This window comes from Notothenia rossii (genome assembly GCF_949606895.1).
Source record: "Notothenia rossii genome assembly, chromosome: 3".
Lineage (NCBI taxonomy): Eukaryota > Metazoa > Chordata > Actinopteri > Perciformes > Nototheniidae > Notothenia > Notothenia rossii.
Window position 1 is genome coordinate 40,010,686 of NC_136901.1, and position 22,990 is coordinate 40,033,675.

Sequence of the window (22,990 nt, forward strand, 5' to 3'; positions counted from 1 at the left end):
AAACCCTCAGAGTCCTTTACCTCACTGAGCCTCTCAGTCTGACAGGACGGAACCCTCCCTCCACATTATTGTAGAAACAGCTTCTTATATCCGTTAGCGCAGCAGAAGCTAACAACAATCCTCGCCGGTACCGCGGTATCCCCTCTCTCTATCTCTCTCACTTTGGCTACGGGCGCCTGCTAAGCCAACATCCTCCACTTTCATCACTTACAGCGCCCATCATACAGGGCAAATGGAAAATGCAACCGGGGTGAAAAGGGTGTTATCTTTACTTAATTATGAATGTTGTTACATCAAGGCTGAAAATTCTTTTTTTTTGTATTGTGGAAGTGCAGATCCCCTGTCCTCCACCAGGGGGTGCTGCAGCACCCTCAGCACCCCTACTTCCCACGGCCCTGGGTTTGAAGCTTGTAACGGCATAACAAGCGGAGAACCGAGTAACTTAACGTCACAACAGGCATAACAACAGCCGGTGTTTCCCGTGAGTGCAGTAATCCAAACGAAAATATCTTCCCTCCGTAGTATTTTGATCCTTTGCTCGGCTAATAATCAATCAGATCGATGGATTCCATGAGAAGAGAAAACTTGAAAGGCCTTTTTCTCAAAATGATGACTCTGTAATAGTCATTATATAATGTGACATATTTTGCTTAATATTTGGAGTAGCCTACAAAAACAATCCTGATACCATTAGAAAGCTAGGAATCAAAATGTCGGGTCAATGTGACTGATTTCGATGGAGCAGGTCACTTTGCATATAGGTAAAATAAAGCAGGCAGACATAACAGGAAAAATATGTACATTTTAACCCAATCCAATAGGACATTGTCACACCATTCAAATGTAGCCTATCCATGTAAATTACAACCAATAAAAAAGCTTAGATTTGTTTATTTGTTACGTTGTTTACTTTATTTGTTACGTTGTTCTGTGTGTCAGCCGTTAACAGATAGAAAGAATATATAGCCTACACTTGCAAACATGTCAGAAGAACCGACGCAGAAGAAAACTAAATACAGTCAATCTAAACTTAAATGTAACAACTGGAAGGTCACATCCCTGACATCCACATCTCCGGGGCCTGGAGGCTGGTTCCGACTGCATGATTTGTTGTCGGGACATTGAGGCGGGTAAAGCTGTACAGCTAACTATCGGAAAAAAGGGGACCGCTAGTAGATTATTTGGGCAAAGAGAAGGTACTTCAACGCAGAATGGTACAAAAACAGAGAGTGGTTAATTATTTGCAAAACCACTAAACGATACTGATAAATTGCGATGTTAACGAGCTCATGATAACCTCATATATTTTTTTAACTTAGGATCATACATTGTTTAGTCTAGAAAAAGGTAAATGTGTGCATTTTATTATAAAGTTGTGTATATTTACAGACTGTTGCAAAAACTAAGAAGCGTATAAACATCAGGTTTAAAACTAAAAGAGCTTTACAAAAAAGTAACACAATTAAAGATGTTTGGAGTTTTATTTGAGTTATTCATTTACATTTTTTGTCAAAGAGATGCTGATTTGAAACCGTTGTTAGGCCTACATATTACGGTATTTCCTGTTTCTGCCGGAGAGAGCGGAGTTTGTCCCAAAGCTTGTGCTGTATTTACTCCCTCCATCTGAGGAGGGAGCCTCATGTGTCACTCCACGGAGTTCACTCCGTCACGGAGGGGGAGTGTGTAGGGGTAGGGTGTAAGGCGTGGTTTGAGATTGGGCCATACACACACGCACTTTTTTTGCCCCCCCCCCCCCCCCCCTCACTTCTAAAATGAATCCGGCGCGCCTGGGGCATTTCCATTGCGTAGATGGGAAACTCCCTCATTTATTTCAATTCTTTTTCCTGGTCTTTGTTTAAAATGCTCAGCCAGTAACGTATTATACATCCATGCATTAAAGTCTGTGGTTTTTTTTCAGTCTGTCTGCAGGATTATTACACACATTATTATGGACTGTGATGGGCTGTTCTACAGTGTTTCACCCTCGCCTGTAAAGTTACGCTTTATCTTCATCGTTCTTTGGCTTTTTTCACCACCTGCTGCTGGTAAGATCAACAATGTGTTTCTGTAGTGTTGAAAGCAAGCGATATTAATCTTTAAAGAAACATTAAATTGTAGTAAATGTTATCTTCTTCAGTAATGTAAACGATGGTGGAAAAGTATTCCGTATCTTTGTTTGATTAAAAGCAATAATACTGCACTGTAAAACAAAAATAAATAATCCATTTCAATTAGAAATACTGCATCGAGAATGTTCCTTAAGCAAAATTATTTAGGTATGATTAGGAAAATATACTTAACGAGTTAAAGTAGTCATTGCAACAACAACAACAAATATTTTAAATCTTCACATTTAAGAAGCTGTAAGTGAAGTAATTAAAAAACGAAAAAACCCGTCCCTTATGGTATAGTCACTTAAATACAGAGGTGTAGTACATTTACTCATACTGTACTTAGAATGTTGAGATATTTGTACTTTACTTCAGTATTTCTGTTTTTTGCTACTTTGTACTTCTACTCCACTACAATTCAGAGGTAAATGGTTTACTTTTACTCCATTACATGTATTTAATACCTTTAGTTACTTCACAGATGTGGATGAATGATGTGAAATATAATCAAGTGTTAAATCAGACTTTAGTTCCACCTGGAGTAAATCCACAAGCTACCCTGCAGTATACAAAGTCATTCAAACTAGCTGCACCTTTACCAGCTTTGAGAACATTTCATGATCAATCATTATAAAACATATCATATATATTATTCTGAAATGGACCAATCTGCACAATGACTACTTTTACTGTCGCTACTTTCACTATATTTTGATGATAATAATGTAGCGTTCGCGGCTCCGCCGCACGGGTGGCTAACTACTTAAATGAGTAGAACACGATGGCTGTAATTTATCCGGGTTTTATTACCCTACAAACAGACTAAACCCCGGGGTTGGAAGACTGCCCAAAACAACAAAGATAGGTAGCGGTATTGTCTCTTAGCTCTCTCAGGATCCCTCACTAGCTCTCCCGCCGTAGCTTGACCCTCTTCCGGTCACTTGTAAACCCCACCCCCTTTTTCTCCCCGCCCTATCCGGCTAACTAGGGCAACGTCTTCCCCCCAACAATCCCCTTGTGAGTCTCTCCCAGTTCAGCACTGCAGGGTCGCTACATTGCCCCCCCCGGTAATTCCTCGTCCCCGAGGTAGAGCAACACTTTGAAAGCGAACTGGCATCCGTCGCTCCCTCTGCGACCTCCTTACTCCATGATTCACTTGTGGAGTAGTATTCCGTGGCACTATTGCTCCCAGCGGGGTCACCACCTCCCCTTGAAGGACATCCAGTGGCTGCATCGGTGGGTCTCTCCTTCGGCGGGGGGGCCCGCGCCGTGCTCTAGTAGGGGTCACAGGAAAGGCTGGCTGTTGGTCCCCTTTGTAAGGTGCCATCCTATCCCGGTGCAGTACCACTGTGCGCCCTCTGGGAACCAGTTTGACCCTATAAACCACCTCCCCCACTCTCTCGACCACGTAGCAAGGGCCAACCCATGTGCTATCCAGCTTGGGGCAACGGCCCTTCACTCTCTTTGGTCCATACACCCAGGCAAGGTCCCCAGCCTGGAAATCCTGACCTTTGACGTGCACGTCATAGACCCGCTTTTGGCGGACACCTGCCTGTTGAGACTGGTTTCTGGCGAAGCTGTGGGCCTTTTCTAGACGATCCTGCAGCCGCCTGGCATACTCCGGACCAGCCAAGGCATCAGGTGCATCCGGAGGCCGTCCATACATCAACTCCGGTGGCGTTCTGAGCTCCCGGCCCAACATCAACAACGCCGGAGTACAGCCGGTTGAGTCTTGGACTGCACTGCGGTAAGCCATGAGGATGAGGGGTATCTGCAGGTCCCAGTCACTTTGATCCGGGGCAGTGGTGAGGGCCAGCTGAGCACCCAAGGTCCTCATGAACCGTTCCACTAAACCGTCGCTTTGTGGGTGAAGTGGGGTGGTCCTAGTTTTCTTAATGCCAAGCTGGCTACACATTGCTGCGAAAACCTGTGACTCAAAGTTCCGTCCTTGGTCGGAATGAAGCTCAGAGGGGGTGCCAAAGCGGCTGAACATGCCTTGCACCAAGGCCTCTGCTACGGTGGTTGCCTCTTGGTCAGGCAGGGGATACGCTTCCGGCCATTTTGTGAAGTAGTCAATGGCGACCAGCACATACCGATTCCCTCCAGTAGTACGGGGGAGTGGCCCCAGTATATCGACGGCTACTCGGTCCATCGGTGCCCCCACACAATGTTGCTGCAAGGGTGCACGGGACTGGCCCTGGGGTCCTTTACGAGCCGTACAGGCATCACAGCGGCGGCAGTAGTCCTCAACATCCCTCCGGCTCAGGCCCCAATAGAATGTCTGTCTTAGTCGCCGCAACGTCTTTGTTACTCCGAAGTGTCCAACTCCAGGGGATCCATGATGCACCTGGAGCACTTCTTTGCGGAGGTCTTTAGGTACAACGACTTGCCAGCGTTCCTCTCCGGTGGCGGGTTCCCGCCAGCACCTCTTCAGGACTCCTTCCTGGAGTTCCACTCCCGGCCATTGAGACCAGAGTCCTCGGACGGTGGCAGAGAGGGCAACCACCTCATCCCAAGGCGGCCGCACGTCGGACTCCAGCCATCCCATGACCATTTTAAGGTCAGGGTCTTCAAGCTGCATCTCTCTCCACCTATTCGCATTGTTGGGTAAGAGGGCCCGACAGACCACCATCCCCGGGTTCAGGTTCACCGCTTCCCGCTCATCAGCACGGTCACAGCGGGAACAACCTGGGGCGCACGGCCGGCGAGAGAGACTGTCTGCGTTCGTGTGAATTTCTCCAGCCCTATGTTGTATGGTGAACTGAAAAGCCTGGAGCTGTTCGATCCACCTTGCTACTTGTCCTTCCGGTTCCTTAAAGGACATAAGCCACTTCAACGCAGCATGGTCGGTTCTGATGATGAATGGGAGGCCACAGAGGACATGCTTGAAATGCCCCACAGCATCAATCACCGCCAGCAGTTCTTTGCGAGTTACACAGTAGTTCTTCTCCGGTTTATCAAGGGTGCGACTGTGATACGCAACAACCCGCTCTCCTTCTGGGGTTAACTGCGAGAGTACAGCGCCAATGCCCGTGTTGCTGGCATCCGTGTCAAGGAGGAATGGCAGCTCTGGGTTAGGGGCAACCAGCACCGGGTCTTCGCATAATACGCGCTTCAGCTGTTGGAACGCTGCATCCTGGTCAGGTCCCCACTTAAAGGGTGTGTCCTTGCGCATCAAGCTGAACATAGGCGCAGCGACCGTCGAGAATCCCGCCACAAAACGCCGGTAGTAGGACGCTAATCCTAAAAAGGACCTCAGCTGGTGGATATCTGTGGGGGTGGGCCAGTCCCGGACGGCTCCAACCTTGTCCGGTTCCGTCCTGATGCCGGCTCCACTGACTCGGTGCCCCAGGAAGGAGACCTCACGTCGCAGCAACATGCACTTCCCAGGATGAAGCTTTAGGCCTGCACCCTTGATCCGCTCTAAAACCTCCCTCAGGTTCTCGAGCGCGGAGTCAAAGCTGGGTCCATGTGCGAGGAGATCATCCAAGTAGATGAGACAACGCTCCGGGGGCACACCAGCGAGGACCTTCTCCATTAGCCTTTCGAATGTTGCTGGGGCATTACACAACCCGAATGGCATGGTTGTAAACTGCCACAGGCCACGTCCTGTGGTGAAGGCAGTCTTGGCTTTGTCCTCTGGGGCCATGGCCACCTGCCAATAACCGCTCCGGAGGTCCAAAGCGGAAAACCATGCAGAGCCGGCCACATAGTCAAGAGACTCATCTATCCGAGGCAGTGGATAGGAGTCTTTTACAGTCTTGTCGTTCAACGGCCGATAGTCGACACAAAACCTCCAGCCTCCGGCCTTTCTTGGGGCCATTACGACCGAGGAAGCCCAGGGGCTTTCTGAAGGTTCGATAATGCCAGCCTCTTTCATCTCTTGTATCATTTGGTTAGCAGCTGCTTGGCGGGCGTAGGGGACTCGCCTAGGCCGTTGCCGGATTGGCCGTGCGTCCCCTGTGTCGATAGAGTGCTGGACCAAGTGTGTGCAGCCTACATCGTTGGGGTGGGTGGAAAAACTGTGTCGATACTTATACAAAAGGTCCCAGAGCTTATCCTGTTGATCTGAGGTCAGGCCCTCCCGATTCTCCTCCCAAAGGTCTGCGACCGTTGAATTCGCTGCGGCTTCCATTTCAGCCTCGGGGGTTACATTTGCGGTCTGTACAATGGCCGGTACCGGTGGCTGGCCGTGTACCACCGAGTCTGATGGTGGGTGGTTTTCATCCAGTGGGGGAATAGGGCTCTCTGCGAAAGGGGGCCCCCACTGTGGAGGATCCAGCCAACCTGGTGGGTCTCCCTGCACTACGACGTCCCCGGCGCCCTCCTTGAGGAAGGGGATAGACTCCCCGCCTGGAAAGGTAATAGCTTGTGCGTTAAAATCCAATGTTGCTCTTGCCCTAAACAGAAAGTCTTGTCCAATCACACAGTTCTCTCTGAGTTTTGCAACCCAGACCGGTTGCCGCACTGAATATGCTCCTACTTGGATGTGTGCTTCACACCTCCCCAGCATGGGAGCCTCTCCCCCGGTGATGGTAATGAGAGGGACCTCGGTGGCTTGGGGTTGAGTTCCGGCTGGCAGGAGATCCGGGTGTAGAACAGTTGCAGTGGAGCCTGAGTCCAGCAGGGCATGGGTCCCTTGACCATTGACCAGTACAGGTATTCTGCAGCAGTCTGTGGGGAAGGTGTCAAGGGAGCAAAGGGCGTGAGCAGAGGGGAGGTGGAGTATTCTAATCACCGGTTGAGTGTCACAGTCTCTGGGGGGCAAGGGTTGGCTCGGTCGACTCCCCTCTACACCGAGCCCCGCCCGTTTCCCGGCGCTGAACCCTCCGGAGCGGTGACAGGAGCTGGACAAAAGCGCCATGTATGGCCTTTTTGGTGGCAATTATAGCAGGCTTGACTCTGTCGACCCTCTGGGGGCAACGGTGGGCTCTCTGTGCCGAGCGGAGGAGGGTTGGGTCTAGGAGGCTTATACGTTTGAGCCTTAGGTCGTGTCAATGACTGCGTGGAGCCATTTTCAAAACCCTCCAGGAAGATGTCCTCCACCACCAGTGCTTTCTCTAGAGCTGCTCCCAAGGTCTGTGGGTCTGCGAGCCGGACTTGCTGCCGTAATGGGATGGGCTGCAGGCCACGGATGAATGCCTCCTTCGTTAGCACCAAGCGGGTTGCATCATCGAAATCGGGGAATCCTCTTTGAGCCAGGTAGCGCAGTTCCGCTGCAAAAACTCCTAGCTTCTCTCCAGGACCCCGCATCCGCTCATTAAACCTCTGCCGCATCACAACTGCAGGGGCAGTGTTTCCAAAACGTCTCTCCAGTGCTCTGGAAATAGCTAGTGGGTTCTCAAGATCAGCAGCAGTCACATCAAGTAGTACTTTTCTAGCTTCACCCTCCAGGGCGGATATTAAATGGACTGCTCTCTTTGCAGGGGACCAGCCATTCGCAGTCGCTAGGAGGTTGAACTGGGCCCAGTACGTTTCCCATGAAGTGAGCCCATCATAGCGTCCGACCTTTAGCTGGCCTTCCCTGGGGAAAGGTGTCGGTCCCTGCACATTCATCAATGCCGTGGTGAGGGCGGTGGTCAGAGCAGCTACCACATCGCTGGTTTGGCTATTGGTAGTAGAGGGACTAGCCGAGCCCGCAGTCAGGGAGCTACCTTGGCCGAGTCCATTGGCGGTGTAGGTATTTGCTTTGGGGCATGTACTTGGGTGGGGGGTTGTTGTTGGGCATGGGACATCAACAGTGATATGAGCATCCTTAACGTTAGCAGGTTCGGAGCTCACACTGGCATTGTCAGTAGCATGGTTAGAATTTACATTGCAATAGGGCTCATGAGGTTTAGCCCCAACATCTTGTGCTTCCCCTCCCCTCATGGATTTAATGTCACTTTTTGAGTTATTGAGAACATTTCCCAAAGCACGCTCCATTGCAATGCTCATTTTCTGCATAAAACGTTCCTCTAGACTTTCTGTAATGTCTTTCTCCAACTCAGGGATAGATTTTGGTTGGCCACCCCATTTCCCTGCCGTTATGTCTCTCTCCAACTCCGGGATAGATTTTTGTTGGCCACCCCATTTACTTGCCGTTATGTCTCTCTCCAACTCCGGGATAGATTTTGGTTGGGCATCCACCGGAGCCGGTCCACACGTGTCTTTGTTTACATCTGCTCTTTCAGTCAGCAATCCGGTGGCTGCAGCAAACTTAACCGGACTTCCTTTTATTTCCTCCGGAAGGTCCGTCAGCAGTGTAGCAAGGGGTGAGTAGGTTGTTTTTTTTTCCTTTCTCCTTACCACCTGTGCATCGCTGGTTGGCTTCCTCCGTGGTGTTTCTGGGGGGGTGTATGGGGCATATAAGTCCGTGTTCTCACCGTGTTCAGCCATCTCGGTCCTCCGGCGGTGGCTAGCGATGCTAGCGTAGTTAGCCAACTGTAGTGCGGGGACTGGGGGCTGGGGAGATCCCACTTCTGACACCAATGTAGCGTTCGCGGCTCCGCCGCACGGGTGGCTAACTACTTAAATGAGTAGGACACGATGGCTGTAATTTATCCGGGTTTTATTACCCTACAAACAGACTAAACCCCGGGGTTGGAAGACTGCCAAAACAACAAAGATAGGTAGCGGTATTGTCTCTTAGCTCTCTCAGGATCCCTCACTAGCTCTCCCGCCGTAGCTTGACCCTCTTCCGGTCACTTGTAAACCCCACCCCCTTTTTCTCCCCGCCCTATCCGGCTAACTAGGGCAACGTCTTCCCCCCAACAATCCCCTTGTGAGTCTCTCCCAGTTCAGCACTGCAGGGTCGCTACAATAACTACTTTTCTACTTTAAAGGGACTCAGATCTTGTACTTGAGTAAAATAAGTACCAGAGTATAGGAATAGTCTGTTACAGTAATAGTCCTGCATTCAAAATGTTACTCAATTCAAATTTGAAAAATATCAGCATCAAAATATAGTTAAAGTACCAAAAGTAAAAATAGTCATTGTGCAACCTCTGAACTGTAGTGGAGTAGAAGTACAAAGTAGCATAAAATGGAAAGACTCAAGTTAAGTATAAGTACCTCAACATTGTATCAACATTTGTATATCAAGATTGTACAGTACTTGAGTAAATATACTTCTACTTTGCGTTCACACCAAAAAGATCTGGAACTAGAACTTTTTTTTGCAAACCTTTTCACCCCTTTTTAGTCCCTGCTAGAGAGCAGGTACTTTCCTGGGGAGGAAAAGGTTCTAATTTCTGATTGGCTGGGCGGATTGCAAATCACACCCCGTAAAACTCTGAAAAGTTTGGGAAGCCGCCATTTTATTTGCTCTTATTAGCATTAGCATTAGCCCCGCGCACCAACGGAGAGAGACTAACTTATGGCAACACAAAAGAAAACATGGGAGTGGTGGAGATGAGGAGGTGTCGGCGTTCTGGCGATTTACTCGGAAGGCTTCAGTAGAAGCTGCTGGGAGTCCCAGCAGCTTCTACTGAAGCCAGTCCTCAACTCCGGGGACTTCCGGCCGGGGACTTCGGGTGGCAGTATACGCCGTGAAGTGGTTTGCGGCCTGCCAGTAAACCCAAAGTAGAAGAAAAAGAATAAGGGACATCAGCGTCTCCCTCAGGGACTTAGGATGCATTCACACCTAATAGTCCGCTCTCTGGTGCGCACCAGACCACAGTTTGTTACATTGTTTCATTTTTCAGAAGGTTTGGTTTGCGTTCACACGGGCAACACTCAAACGGACTATAAACTTTAAACACAAGTCATGTGCTCGGAAATGCTGTTCAACCATTGGTCAGACATTAAGGGGGTGAAAGTGAAAATCCCGGCAATTTCTAGCGGAGCCTCCGCCATGGAGCATCGGCACTTTCGGCAGGTTATTCTCATGCTGCTGTTAATCTGGAGATCAACAGACACTAGCGGCCCGGCATATGATTATATAATCAGACAACGTCCGTTAAAAAACATTATTACATGGCTTAGTTGAATACTCGATTCTGATTGGTCAATTCAGAACACGTGACACGTTGTTAATCCAGAACAGACAGACCGCTGTTAAGCACTTATTGACCGTTGTTAATGACGCTCACATCTGCACAAATAAGTCAGTTCGATTTAACTTCATACAGTTTGGCTGAAAATCTGCATGCAATTTGCTTTTCTAACTAACAAGACAAGAGCGACAAGAAAACAGTGGAGAAGTAACAGGCAGAAACCCTCCTTGTATACGCAGCGGTCCAGACATAGACATCAAACGGCGACACATATTCAGTTGCCAGTTACTTTGGCATTAGGGCAGGGATATCTAGATACTTTCCAAGGTTTGACATAATGAATTGTGCTATTTTTAAAGCAAGCAACGATGTTTTCAAATCTGTATCAAAAAAGCTCCTCAAAAACGCTATCGAAGCAGTTCCTGCCGTTGCTACGTTAGTTCAAACTGTAACAACGGACTATTTTTCTTAGTGGATGCATGTCAATTTAAATCAATACATACTACTATTTTTTAAATCAATATAATTATTTTCTAAATCCACAAAAGCATTTCTATTAATATTGGGAGTCATGTCGTTACTTTGTTGAGAATATGGCCATGTAATAAGCGGGATAATGTCTCATTATCCATGAGAGACGTTCTGCAGTAAGGAAGGGCGTTTCACCGACGACAGGTGTTCTTACTTTTATGTAGCTGACGGAGAATTTTTACTTTACACCACACTGTTCAACACTTCATTCTGCTTCATTCTTTAACTAAACAAACACGGATGTCTTGGAAGACTCTTTCGCTAAATATTTTGAAGATATCCGCGTTCTTGTGACACGTAAATACTGCGCTTCCTATGTTTTGGTGCGGATCGCGTTCACACCAGCAATGAACCGCTCCAGAGTTCACTAGCAAGCGCTCCGAGACCACCTATTTTAGCGGACCAGAGTCCGGTTGTTTAGTTCACTTAAGAGGTCTCGGATTGTGTTCACACCGACCCAAATGAACCGCACCAAGCGGCTAAACGCACCAGGGTTCGATTCAACCGGACTATACAAGGCAGGTGTGAACGCGCCTTCCGGTGTGAACGCGATTTACTTGATAGTTCAAGGAAATAAAAGTTTTTGGGAAAAGTACTTTGTGTGAAAGCGCCTATGGTCACAATCATATCTGTAATCTTGTGGGTTATGTTTAGTCTGTTTATTTAGACATTTGGTGCTTTGTGTGTTATATCCAAAGAGGAACGTTAAAGATAATTTGCTTTTATATTATATTTAAATAAACTGAAGTAAAACAAAAGGGCATGTGTATAAAGTTTACAGTAATGTTCTTTAAACAGAAATTCAGGAGGTATATTCATCTCTCTCAATCTCACAGGATATAGGTTTTAAATGTAATATTATAAATAAATATATGACTCACTCTTCTTGTTGTTTTATACTTGGCTACACAGGGGACTTTTCTATTTCCATTCATACTCGATGACATTAATTTTCTGCTTGAATAGTGAATAGTTTTATTGTTTAACAGTTCTGCTGATTTTTCAAAGACAATGAGGTCAATGTAGCTCCTTTAAAGGTCATGTTTTTCTGGTTATTACCCGTCCCCTTGTGTGTTATGTAGCTTTTTCTGCATGTAAACGGTCTGCAGATTCACAAACCCTCAAAGTACACCCTGTAGCGAGTAAAACTCTAACACAGAAAATACCTGTCTATGCTGCCCCAGAACGCCTCGTTGGAGATTTTTATTTTTCAATTTTTTTCTTCCGGGGCCATTGACGTTAGTAAATCTGGACCAATTGGCACACAGCTATAGAACAATAGGCCCACCCTCTGCCAGCCAAACATTTACTGTTGGAAGGCTGAAAGGTTCAGTTCAGATTTGTATTCAGTCATGTCAAGAAAGTACTCTGCCCTGAAATGTGAGTGGAAATGACACCAGTAAATCCACCTCACACTGTCCGCTCTTCATGCCTCACAGGGCGGACTCGTGATCTCCGTAATGTCCCGCTAACATGGCACTTAGACTTTATGCATGCATTCTCATCTGTTTGTCATTACTGGTGTCATTTCCTGGTGTACAGAGAGTGAATAGAGATACTATACAGAGATGCTGTATGAGAAAACCAATGTGATTTTGGAACATTGAACAATGTAAATCTATTCTAGTGGACCTCAACAATGGAATTTTATGATCAGTAAAAATGGCCAAAAGATGGGACCTTTAAAAAAGAGTTTACACTATAAACATCACATGGAGTTGATGCATGTGATGTTGAAAATAAAATGTGACTTTCATGATTCAAATCCGAAGAGGAACATTAAAGAGGAAGTTTTTCTCCCACAAACAAAATGTGACTGTCATGATGGAACACACACACACACACACACACACACACACACACACACACACACACACACACACACACACACACACACACACACACACACACACACACACACACACACACACACACACACAATGTGGAGATGGGGGGTGGGGCAAAACAATGGGCTCTTGTGAAGCTTGCTGTTTAGACCGGCTTGAGTTTCAATAATCAGGATTAATGTATTTATTGTTTGCAAGAATGGAAGTAATCATCACATACAGCCAAAGGACAGTGTCCCTCGCTCACTTGTATACAAGAGAAAACGTTTTGCACTTACAAGATGGAGGAATATTGGTTCATAGCATTACTCTATACTTTGTTAAAGATAACTGAGGCCCACGTCAGAAATGATCATGCGTGTCATCCCCCTAGAGGCAAAACATCTGATTAAACATCGTTAAATAATTATGATGTGCCTGTGACAGCGTGGCATGTTTACCTTCTAGGAGAGCCTGTTAAACACAAACACACATATATTTGGACCTTTTTTATCACGCACACTTCTGTGTCCTTGAAATAGCACATTCAGTATTTTCCCATCAACTGTTATAATGTAATATCCTGTGGAAAACTGGTAGGAATCCAAATTATGTTGTAAGTTAAACAGAAGAATTTCGCTGATGATACTTTAATCATTACTTTGCATTTCAGTGAGCTGAGGATTTTATCCAAAGCGACTGAAATGCACGTCTACCAATCAGAGGGTCAGTGGGTCAATACCCAACCCCTGCAAGTGACATGTTGAAGTGCCCTTGGGCCAAATACTAAAAATAAACCTTACATTTCGAGTCAAATGCATGTCTATCGTTTAGAAGTGTTTGTAGGTCGCTTTGAATAAATGTATTAATGTAATCTAACCTTAAAGATACAAACTGAAAACAGCCAAAATCTTGCAAGTATATGAAGCTTTCAATAAGCAGAAAAAAGTGCCACAATCCTCCTCCTCCTCCTCCTCCTCCTCCTCCTCCTCCTCCTCCTCCTCCCCATAGGTTTTTTAACTTTATCCTCCATTTCTCAGGTCAGCCTCAGGTGATCGGTTCCCTTCAGCCAATCAGAGCAGCTCCAGGTGATGACATCATCCTCCCGTGCCACGTGGAGCCTTCGATAAATGTGTCAGGACTGACCGTTGAGTGGTCGAGGCCCGACCTGAAGCCGGACCCCAACGACCGCCTGAGCAGAGTGGATTACGTTCATCTTTATCGCGACAGAAGGGAAGTCACAGATATAAAGATCTCGTCGTACGTGGGGCGGACGGTGCTGTCCACAGAGGGCCTGGGGAAAGGGGACATATCCCTCAAGATCTACAACGTGACGCTTGAAGACGAGGGGAAATTCGGATGCTTCATCCCAAAATTAGAGGGTCAAAAAAAGTCTGCAATCGTTGTTCTCGTTGTTGGTGAGTTAAACGTTAACATGTTTTATTTTATCAACATTTTCCACATGTCGAAAGTGTCACAACATAATATAAAACAAGATCACTAACTCAAGTATCTTCATGTTAACGGTTTACGTCGCCCCGTATGAAACAACTATAGATCGGTGCAGTGATGCCGTATTTTTTTAAGTTGGCATAGTGAGGGCTCCCTTGAAAAAAGCCAATGGGTTTTTTCCATTGGATTTTGGAATATTGCAGAAAATAAGATCTGTGGCAAACACACATGTATGATACATTTAGCGTAAATGCAATCTTTGGAAGGAAAATGCTTTCGTTAGGCTATAAGGAATACAGCACGGTCACATGACTCCACGTCACCACCGCTAAGCTAAAGGTGGCTAATGTTGGGCTATAAAGGAACTACAGCACGGTCAAATCACTTCACGTCACCACCGCTAAAGTGAAGGCGGCTAATGTTGGGCTATAAAGGAACTACAGCACGGTCACATGACTTCACGTCACCATCGCTAAGCTAAAGGCGGCTAATGTTGGGCTATAAAGGAACTACAGCACGGTCACATGACTTCACGTCACCATCGCTAAGCTAAAGGAGGCTAATGTTGGGCTATAAAGGAACTACAGCACGGTCACATGACTTCATGTCACCACCGCTAAGCTAAAGGAGGCTAATGTTGGGCTATAAAGGAACTACAGCACGGTCACATGACTTCACGTCACCATCGCTAAGCTAAAGGAGGCTAATGTTGGGCTATAAGGGAACTACAGCAAGGTCACATGACTTCATGTCACAAGAGACCCGAAAGTGCTAACTTGCTAACTCATTTTACAGGTTTTTAAGACTTATTCCTGCACCACTCTATAGTCTCCTTTAAATACTGTGTTATAAGTAATTACATATATTTTTTTCCAGAGCAAAACTCCCCGACAACAGAGACGCCACTGCAATCCAGATATCTCCAAACTCCTGATCCTAAGGAAGAAACGGCCGATAAAGGTGACAGAAAGTGTGTTTTTGGAGCTAATCTATTCATATAAACCTGATTTTTTTACAATCAAACCTAAGAATTAATGCATATTTAGATATTAGAATGTCTTTTTCACATTAGGAATAGGGCGGATAGTAACAGATGGGACGTCCATGTCGAACTTTAGTTGTGCAGTGCCTCTGTGTTTGACCATGTTTTGAATAGAGGCAGATTTGCTTAATTTGCAAATATAGGAGTATGGAAGAATACGTGGTGGCATACAATGTGACTTCCTGGTTCTCTTTAGCCAGACTCTAAATATACCTTAAGTTTATCAGACATCAGATCGTTCACCAGCTTCCTTTCTCTGAAGTCAACGCTCCAAAAATATGATCCATCACAAGTCTTAAATAGCCAACCTCTCTTTTCCGTCTCTCTCTGTATATCAATTAGTGTCAGCTCTAATCAGATTTCTTTGTTTCTTTTTCTTCTTCTTCTTCGGTGGTGGATGTGTGTTTGAAGAGGGAAGAGGGAATTTCAACTTTAACTCTTTTGTTTCTGTTTCAAACGTTTCTTTAACTGTATGATCTTTCGTTGGGATTTTAGTACCCTTTGCAAGTATGGTTAATTTGTTAATTTAGTGTTTTTCCGTGCCTCGTGGCGGGGATGGCGTCCTCCGGGGCGCCGCCGGTGTCTCTGAGACACGGAGTGCGGCTGGTGGCTCAGGCCGCAAGCACAGTGGAGCTGGTGCTGCTGGCTGTGGGGGATCAGGTCGGTCATGTAAATATCTCCTATGCTTCCCGCATGAACAAAGCGGTCGTGGTCTTTTTGAAAGACCAGAAATATGTGACGGAACTTATCGAGAGCGGATTAATGCTAAACGAGGAATAGCCTACATTCAAGTTTCACCGCTGGCGACACCGTCCACGCGGATCACTGTGTTTGGCGTTCCTCCGTTCATCCCGAATGAGGCGCTGGAACGGGAGCTGAAGCGTTTTGGTAAGTTTGCCAGTAGTCTCCGCACTGTTGCTCTGGGGTGTAAGGATGAAAAGTTAAAACATGTCCATTCTCTGCGGAGACAGGTTTTCATGTTTCTGAATTGTCCCACTCAGACACTAGATGTGTCCTTCCGGGTGAGGCACGAAGAGGGTTTTTATATGGTTTATACGAGCTCAGGGAGCGTAAAGTGTTTTGAGTGCGGGGAGTCGGGTCACAAACGTGTTGCATGTCCACAGAGACGGCACGCCGCTCCGCCGGGTGCGGCTGGGCCCGGGGCCGCCGAGCCGGGGGCCGCCGGGGCAGCCGAGCCGGGGGCGGCCGGGGCCGCTGGGGCGGCCGGGCCGGGAGCCGCTGGGGCGGCCGGGGCCACTGGGGCGGCCGGGGCCGCTGGGGCGGCCGAGCCCGGGGTGGCATGGTCCGCGGCAGCGGGACCCGGTGTCGCGGGGTCTGCTGCTGCACCCGACGGGGCCCCGGTGGCTGCGGAGGAAGTAGGGATGAATATCGTGAGAGATGAAACAGGGACTGTAGAGAGTGTGGTGAGTGTGAGAGGAAAAAATGTGGAAACAGGTAAACGGGTGAGAGATGATGTAGCAGGACAGGTGAGGACTGGTGCTGTGGGACAGGTAGAGGCTGTTGGCACACAGAAGGAGCTGCCGTCTGGCCGGGAAAATGAGCTTCAACAGGCTGCAGACAATAATGAGGTGACAGAGATGGACACAGACGGTGAGGGGGATTCTGACTGTGGTTCAGTTGCAGATAGTCTCTCTCAGAACGCAGAGATATATTCTTTGGAAGAGATTAATGTCTTTTTAGACGAGTCTTTTGGCAAGTCAGTGGAAGTGAGAGATTTTTTCCCTGACATTGACAAGTTTCTTCATACAGTGAGAACTCTTCAGAAAGTTGTAGGGTTAGACCTGCTGGATGAAAAGAAACGTTATCGTCTCAGGAGGCATGTAACTGCTGTGAAAAAAGATACGCCAGGAAGCAAAAGAGGGAAGAAACTGAAAAGGTCTAAATAGTTTCAACATGATCATGCAACACTGGGTGTCTCCTCTCTGCTGTGTGTACCTGTCTGTTCTTTCTCTCTGTCTCCTTCCTCTAATGCAGGCTTTAAGGGTTGCTTCTTTGAACATGAACGGGGGTAGAAGTGCACAGAAAAGAGCTTTAGTGTTAGAAGTCTTTAATCAGAAAAAATTAGATTTGATATTTCTGCAGGAAACGCACAGTGATAGCCTGAATGAGACGGACTGGGGGATGTGGTGGGGGGGTCAGTATGTACTCAGTCATGGCTCAAACCTTAGTGCTGGAGTAGCTGTTTTATTCTCTCCCTCTCTAAATGTAAAGATTTTATCCAGCACTGAGATAGTGGCAGGTAGAGCCTTGATGGTGAAAGTGGAACTGTTAGAGTTCAGTTTCACCTTTATTAATGTGTATGCACCCAATCAGGGCCCTGCACGTGTATCTGTGTTTCAGTGATTAAAAGACAAGCTAAACACTAGTGTACAGGGGGAGTGTGTTATACTGGGGGGGGACTGGAACGTTTGCACTAATGTCACTTTAGACAGAATAGGACGGGAGCCTCATCCTCAGTCGTCCCTTTTACTGTCACAGGTGATAAGAGAGGCTGACTTAGTGGATGTGTGGAGGATGAAGCATCCCTCCGTTAAACAATACACCTGGATGAGAATGCTAGATGGGGGCGTCAGTGCAGCCAGGCTAGACAGATTTTACATGTCTTCTTCTTTTATTACTCGTGCAGTGAACTGTCACATCCAACCTGTTGGTTTTACAGATCATCAGCTAGTTTCTTTGGATTTGGTTTTATCCAACACAGAGAAACCTAGATCGTTCTGGCAGTTTAATGTTACAATTTTACAAGATTTGATTTTCTGTGAGAATTTTAAATTGTTTTGGATCAACTGGAAATCAAAGAAAGAGTCTTTTCCCTCCCTGAGTCAGTGGTGGGAGGTAGGAAAGGCTCAGATTAGAGTGTTCTGTCAACAGTATACAGCCTACTCCACTGCAAACATTAGGAGAGCTATAGAGCAGTTAGAGAGAGAGATCAGAGAGTTACAGAGTGTGTCTGCTCGAAATATAGAACAGTCCCTCCTAAAAAAACAACAGCTTAACTGTTTTCTTCAGGAGAAAGCCAAGGGAGCTCTGATTAGAGCCCGTTTTACTTCCATGAGAGACATTGATGCACCAACCACCTTTTTCTTCAACCTGGAGAGGTCTGTGGGCCAAAGGAAGCAGATGGTATGTCTGCGTCTTCCCGATGGACAGGTAACCTCTGAACCTGCTGAGATGAGGAGACATGCAGTGTCCTTCTACACGGACCTGTTCAAAGCCGAAGGTTGCGACGTGGAAGCCGCTGATGAACTTTTTCAGGGTCTTCCACAGCTGAGTCCAGCCGAAAGTGACACCTTGGGCTCTGACATTACGCTGGAGGAACTGACCTCTGCGGTGACACAGATGGCCTCCGGCAAGGCTCCGGGCATAGACGGTTTACCTGCAGACTTTTTTAAACATTTTTGGAGCATTCTAGGACATGATTTGTTGGATGTATTGATGGAGTCCTTTGGGAAAGGGACTCTTCCAGCTTCCTGTAGGCGTGCAGTGATTTCACTGTTGCCTAAGAAAGGAGATCTAACCCTGCTGAAGAATTGGAGACCTGTGGCTCTCTTATGTACGGACTATAAGATACTGTCAAAGGTTTTAGCTAACAGACTGAAGTGTTTTATCGAACTTCTTGTTGGTACTGATCAAACATATTGCATCCCTGGCAGATCAATTGTGAACAATTTGTTTTTGATGAGAGACACTTTTGATGTTTGCAAACTGTACAATATAAATGTTGGTATTATTTCTATTGACCAAGAGAAGGCCTTTGATCGTGTGGATCACACTTTTCTGGCTGCCACATTGCAGGCTTTTGGTGTTGGGGAGCATTTTTTGTCCTGGGTGAAGTGTTTGTACAGTGATGCATGTTGTGTTGTGAAAGTGGGGGGAGGGCTGAGCAGACCTGTACCAGTTGAAAGGGGGATCAGGCAGGGCTGCCCTATCTCAGGCCTATTATATAGTATTGCCATCGAGCCACTTTTGTGCAGGCTTAGAAACCGGCTGAGGGGCCTGAGTCTGCCAGTGTCAGCTCAGGCCCCCCCGGTGGTTGTATCAGCTTATGCTGATGATGTCAGTGTTTTTATCCAGGGTCAGCGAGATATCCAGGAGCTACAGGACAGTTTAGTTTTGTATAGGAAGGCTGCCTCAGCCAAAGTTAACTGGGAGAAGAGTGAGGCAGTTTTGGTAGGTCAGTGGAGTTTAGAAAATAGGCCCAGTCTTCCTGGTAACCTCAGCTGGGGAAACGAGGGTTTAAAGGTCCTGGGAGTTTGGTTGGGGTCTGAGGACATGGTGGCACAGAACTGGGAGGGATTGCTGGGAAAGGTGCGAGCAAAATTAGCTAAATGGAAATGGCTGCTACCCCAGCTGTCCTACAGGGGAAGAGTTCTTGTAGCCAACAATCTGGTTGCCTCATCTTTGTGGCACAGACTCCAGGTGTTAACCCCACCGCCGGACCTCATGAAACAACTGCAGCGGCTCCTCGTGGATTTCTTCTGGTCGGGTCATCACTGGGTGCCAGCATCGGTCCTGTACCTCCCTGTGGCGGAGGGGGGGCAGGGCCTTGTGGACATTACTGCGAGGACTGCTGCTTTTAGACTGCAGGCAGCTCAGCGGCTGCTGTATGGTGCCTCTCCCTGCTGGCTGGCTATGGCCCGGCTATTGCTCTGGAGGGCAGGGGGCTTTGGTTTTGATAAACACCTGTTTCTGCTGAAGGCCCCTGCGTACAAGATAATTGGACTTGCACCTTTTTACTGCTCAGTCATCAATGCCTGGAAGATTCTGAGTTTTACCAGACCACCCGACCCCCGGCCTGGGATGTGGCTGTTTGAGGAGCCCCTGTTTGAAACTGGTTTTCTTTCCGGAACCATTTCTCTTCAGCCGCCCTAAAAAATGCGTTCATTGAAGCGGGAGTGGTAAAACTTGGCCATTTGACAGGGATCTCCACGGAAAAACTGGCTGAGGTGACGGGCATTCGATCAACTCGAGTTCTGGAGAACCTGGTAGAAGAGGTGTGGCAGTCGCTGTCGCCATCCCACCGGACTTTTGCTCTGGATGCAGATCTGGCTGACCAGTGGAGAAAGGGACATGATTATGTTTTTCCTGCCTTGAGGGTGGGTCCTGCGGTGGGGGAATGGAGAGAGGAGGATGGTCTCCTGCTATCACTGGGGACTCTAACACCTGGAATGTTCAGCTCCTGCAATGGGAAGAAGCTATATCTTAGCTGCGTAAAAGTGCTAAACCTCAGCTCGCTCGCAGGCGTCAGAGAGTCGAGGTGGACAGATGTGTTTGTTTTGGGCTCTTCCCCTCAGGGCAGCTGGCGGATCCTGTATAAGTCTCCCGTTGAAAAACGGATGGCTGACATCCAATGGAGAATTATACACGGTGCAATAGCCACTAACAAATACAGGGCTCATTTTGACCCAGGCACAAGGGGGGCTGTCCGTTCTGTTTTATGGCAGAAACATTGGAGCATTTAGTGGTGTCCTGTCCCCGGTTGGCTGGTCTTAAAAAAATGTTACAGGAGTGGGTGGAGGGGTTCGGGGAGGTTTTCTCCATACCACTTTTTGTCCATGGCCCCAAATACATCCTGAAAAAGAAGGAAATCCTACTATTGATCAATTTCTTGTTTGCTAATGCAAAATTAGCAATCTGGAAAAGTAGGAAGAACAAACTTGCTGGAGTAGGGTGGACGGATGCAGTGCTCTGTCTGAGGGGGCTGGTGGCAGCGCGTCTGAGGGTGGAGCATGCATACTATACGCTGATCAATCATCTACAGGGGTTTCTGGATGTGTGGGCTGTTGGGCAGGTTCTGTGCTCACTGGGGGAAAATGACTCTCTAATATTGAAGTTTTAAAGGGTAGGTGAATTTTTTTGTTTTTAAGGTGTGTAAAAGATGATGTTTTGAAATGGGTAAAACGTTTTCAAATGACATTTATTTGGTAGACGTGAAAATCTGTTTATTTATTTGATTTGTGTAATGTTTTTTGTTTTTTGTTTCGGTGTATAGTTAAAACAAATGGAAATAAAATTTTGTTTTAAAAATCAATTCTTCTTCTTCTTCTTCTTCTTCTTCTTCTTCTTCTTCTTCTTCTTCTTCTTCTTCTTCTTCTTCTTCTTCTTCTTCTTCTTCTTTTCCTTCTCCTTCTCCTTCTTAGGTGTGTCCAGTCGCAGCAATGTGATCCCAGTCGTGGTTTTCAGCTGCCTCTCGGTGTTCCTGTTAATGGTATTTTTAACAGTGGGTGTAACAAAATGTCGAAAACCAGAAGTAAGTAACGTGATCTAATATAATACTTGAGTATAAATCAGTTATGATTTAATTGATAACTATTCTCTGCTAGAAAAAAATATATACTTTCTTCCTGTATGTGAAAAGACAGTTGAATACTTATTTATTATTCATTTGCCCTGGAGCAGAGATTTTGCTTCCCAGAAATAATAATACGCACTACGGAAATGAACTTCTCCCACTACAGAGAGACACACTGGCCTGCAGAAGGATATAGTTGAATTCATTTTGACCCTGATGTGGAAAGTGTTTATACAACAATATAAAGGCGATCATTTCAAGCAATCTGGGTATTTCCAAGAAGCTTTATCATGCGCCTTCAGCAGTTCATACACAGAAAGGTCCATTTGAACTCTGCTCTTGGTGTTTGATGCTCTCTTAAAGTGCCTAAATACTTCAATAAGTACTTGTTCATGACTCCTTTAATTTCCCTTGATTTTTTTCAGTTGTTATTTAAGTATTGAATACATGTTCAATGTGTGTGTAGCATGAGGGTGAGGCAGCTTATAATTTATTTATTGTGTTGTTATAAATGTTCTAATAATGACTGATTTCTATTCTGAAATGTTCCAAAGAAGCAGCACTTATTCAGTGAGCATTGTGCCTTCTGCGATCTGTGATCTCCTGTTTATTTTTTTCCACTTAACATCATTTTGTAAAAGTTATTTCTGTGTGCAGTGTTTTGCTCTGTGTGTAAAAATAATCAGCATAGCGTTAAACGTTACCTGTTCGCGCTGTTTAACGAGTTATTGTTCATCTTTTAATTTATTTTTGGATGTATTTAAATTATTCTGTGAGTGTTTTCAATCATTATCCAAGACTTTATCAAATGTTACTTGAGATTGTTTCAAAACGAGTTCATTTGTTACGACATTTTAAGTGAAGTATAACCTTTGTGACCACATTATAGATGCCAAATAAAAACAGTGTGCTTGTATCATGTGTGCTGTTGGTAATATCTGTGCGGGAGTTCAGTGTTTACTCAACAAGGGAAAGGTCTTTTAAGCTGACAGTAGATCTAACCCTCCTTATCGTATTTATGTGTTTATTATAAAACAGTCATTTACTCCATGGCTTTTGTCATCTGTGAGCTCTTGATAGACGATTCATACATAAACACCAGTTTGTTTCTGTAACCTTCACCCTTTAATTCATACAAAATCACCTAACCGTCGGCTTGTCTGCTGCCTAAAAAGAGAACATCCGCTGTTCATCAGTCATGGAAATAAAGTCTGACTCCTACTCCTTTTACTTGCAGTATGTTTCCATAAGGATGTTAGCATGTGATGATCCATGATGCAGACTGAGTCATTTTCTTATAACAATAGCAGATTAAGCAGCGTCTGTGTGAGTGTGTGTTATGTAGAGTTGACGGAAACAGAACTTTTTGCTTTTCCTATCACAACCCTATAAAGCACCTACAGACTAGTGTTTTTCCCACACGTATTTCCATTTGCACAAAAACCTAGCACACCCACACCTACTTGTTCTACTCGAAACCTAATTTTTTTGTTTTTTACCAAGAATGAAAGCAGCACTATTATACATATTATGAATAAAAAGGCAAAACTAGTTGTGTATGATGTGGTTGTCTGATTCTTCCTGGCTTCACTTAATGAACAAATTAATTAGAAAGGATTGTTTTCTCAATAACAAATCAAATCAAATCAGGACTGGGACAAAAAATCAGCCGGGGAATCTCATCCAGCCCAGCCCACGTGAATTGTCAACGGGGGCTGGGCTGGCAGCTGAGAAGGCTC

The 22,990-nt window shown here is 46.1% G+C and overlaps 1 protein-coding gene across 4 annotated transcripts; it reads left to right on the forward strand.

The window, feature by feature from the left end:
• Window positions 1-1,817: 1,817 nt before the first annotated feature.
• On the forward strand, window positions 1,818-22,167 carry LOC307033606 (myelin-oligodendrocyte glycoprotein-like). Of its 4 annotated transcripts, none has more exons than XM_079672142.1 (5): window positions 1,818-2,045; window positions 13,485-13,862; window positions 14,773-14,856; window positions 21,100-21,209; window positions 21,359-22,167. In XM_079672142.1, exons 1-5 carry the CDS (start codon window positions 1,949-1,951, stop codon window positions 21,449-21,451), a joined length of 762 nt encoding a protein of 253 aa, XP_079528268.1. In that variant the 5' UTR covers window positions 1,818-1,948; the 3' UTR covers window positions 21,452-22,167. The 4 variants fall into 4 exon arrangements, with proteins under 4 accessions (XP_079528268.1, XP_079528265.1, XP_079528266.1 ...); XM_079672139.1 differs by lacking the exon at window positions 1,818-2,045 and adding an exon at window positions 6,432-8,365; XM_079672140.1 differs by lacking the exon at window positions 1,818-2,045 and adding an exon at window positions 6,432-8,365 and having other exon boundaries at window positions 21,418-22,167.
• Window positions 22,168-22,990: the final 823 nt, after the last annotated feature.

Bases quoted from the DNA above. Each gene is read 5' to 3' on its own strand.
- LOC307033606 (XM_079672139.1), top strand. From the start codon at position 7,981: ATGGATTTAATGTCACTTTTTGAGTTATTGAGAACATTTCCCAAAGCA. The intron at 13,863-14,772 runs GTGAGTTAAACG...ATTTTTTTCCAG, and splicing joins AATCGTTGTTCTCGTTGTTG to AGCAAAACTCCCCGACAACA. The intron at 21,210-21,358 runs GTAAGTAACGTG...GCCCTGGAGCAG, and splicing joins CAAAATGTCGAAAACCAGAA to AGATTTTGCTTCCCAGAAAT.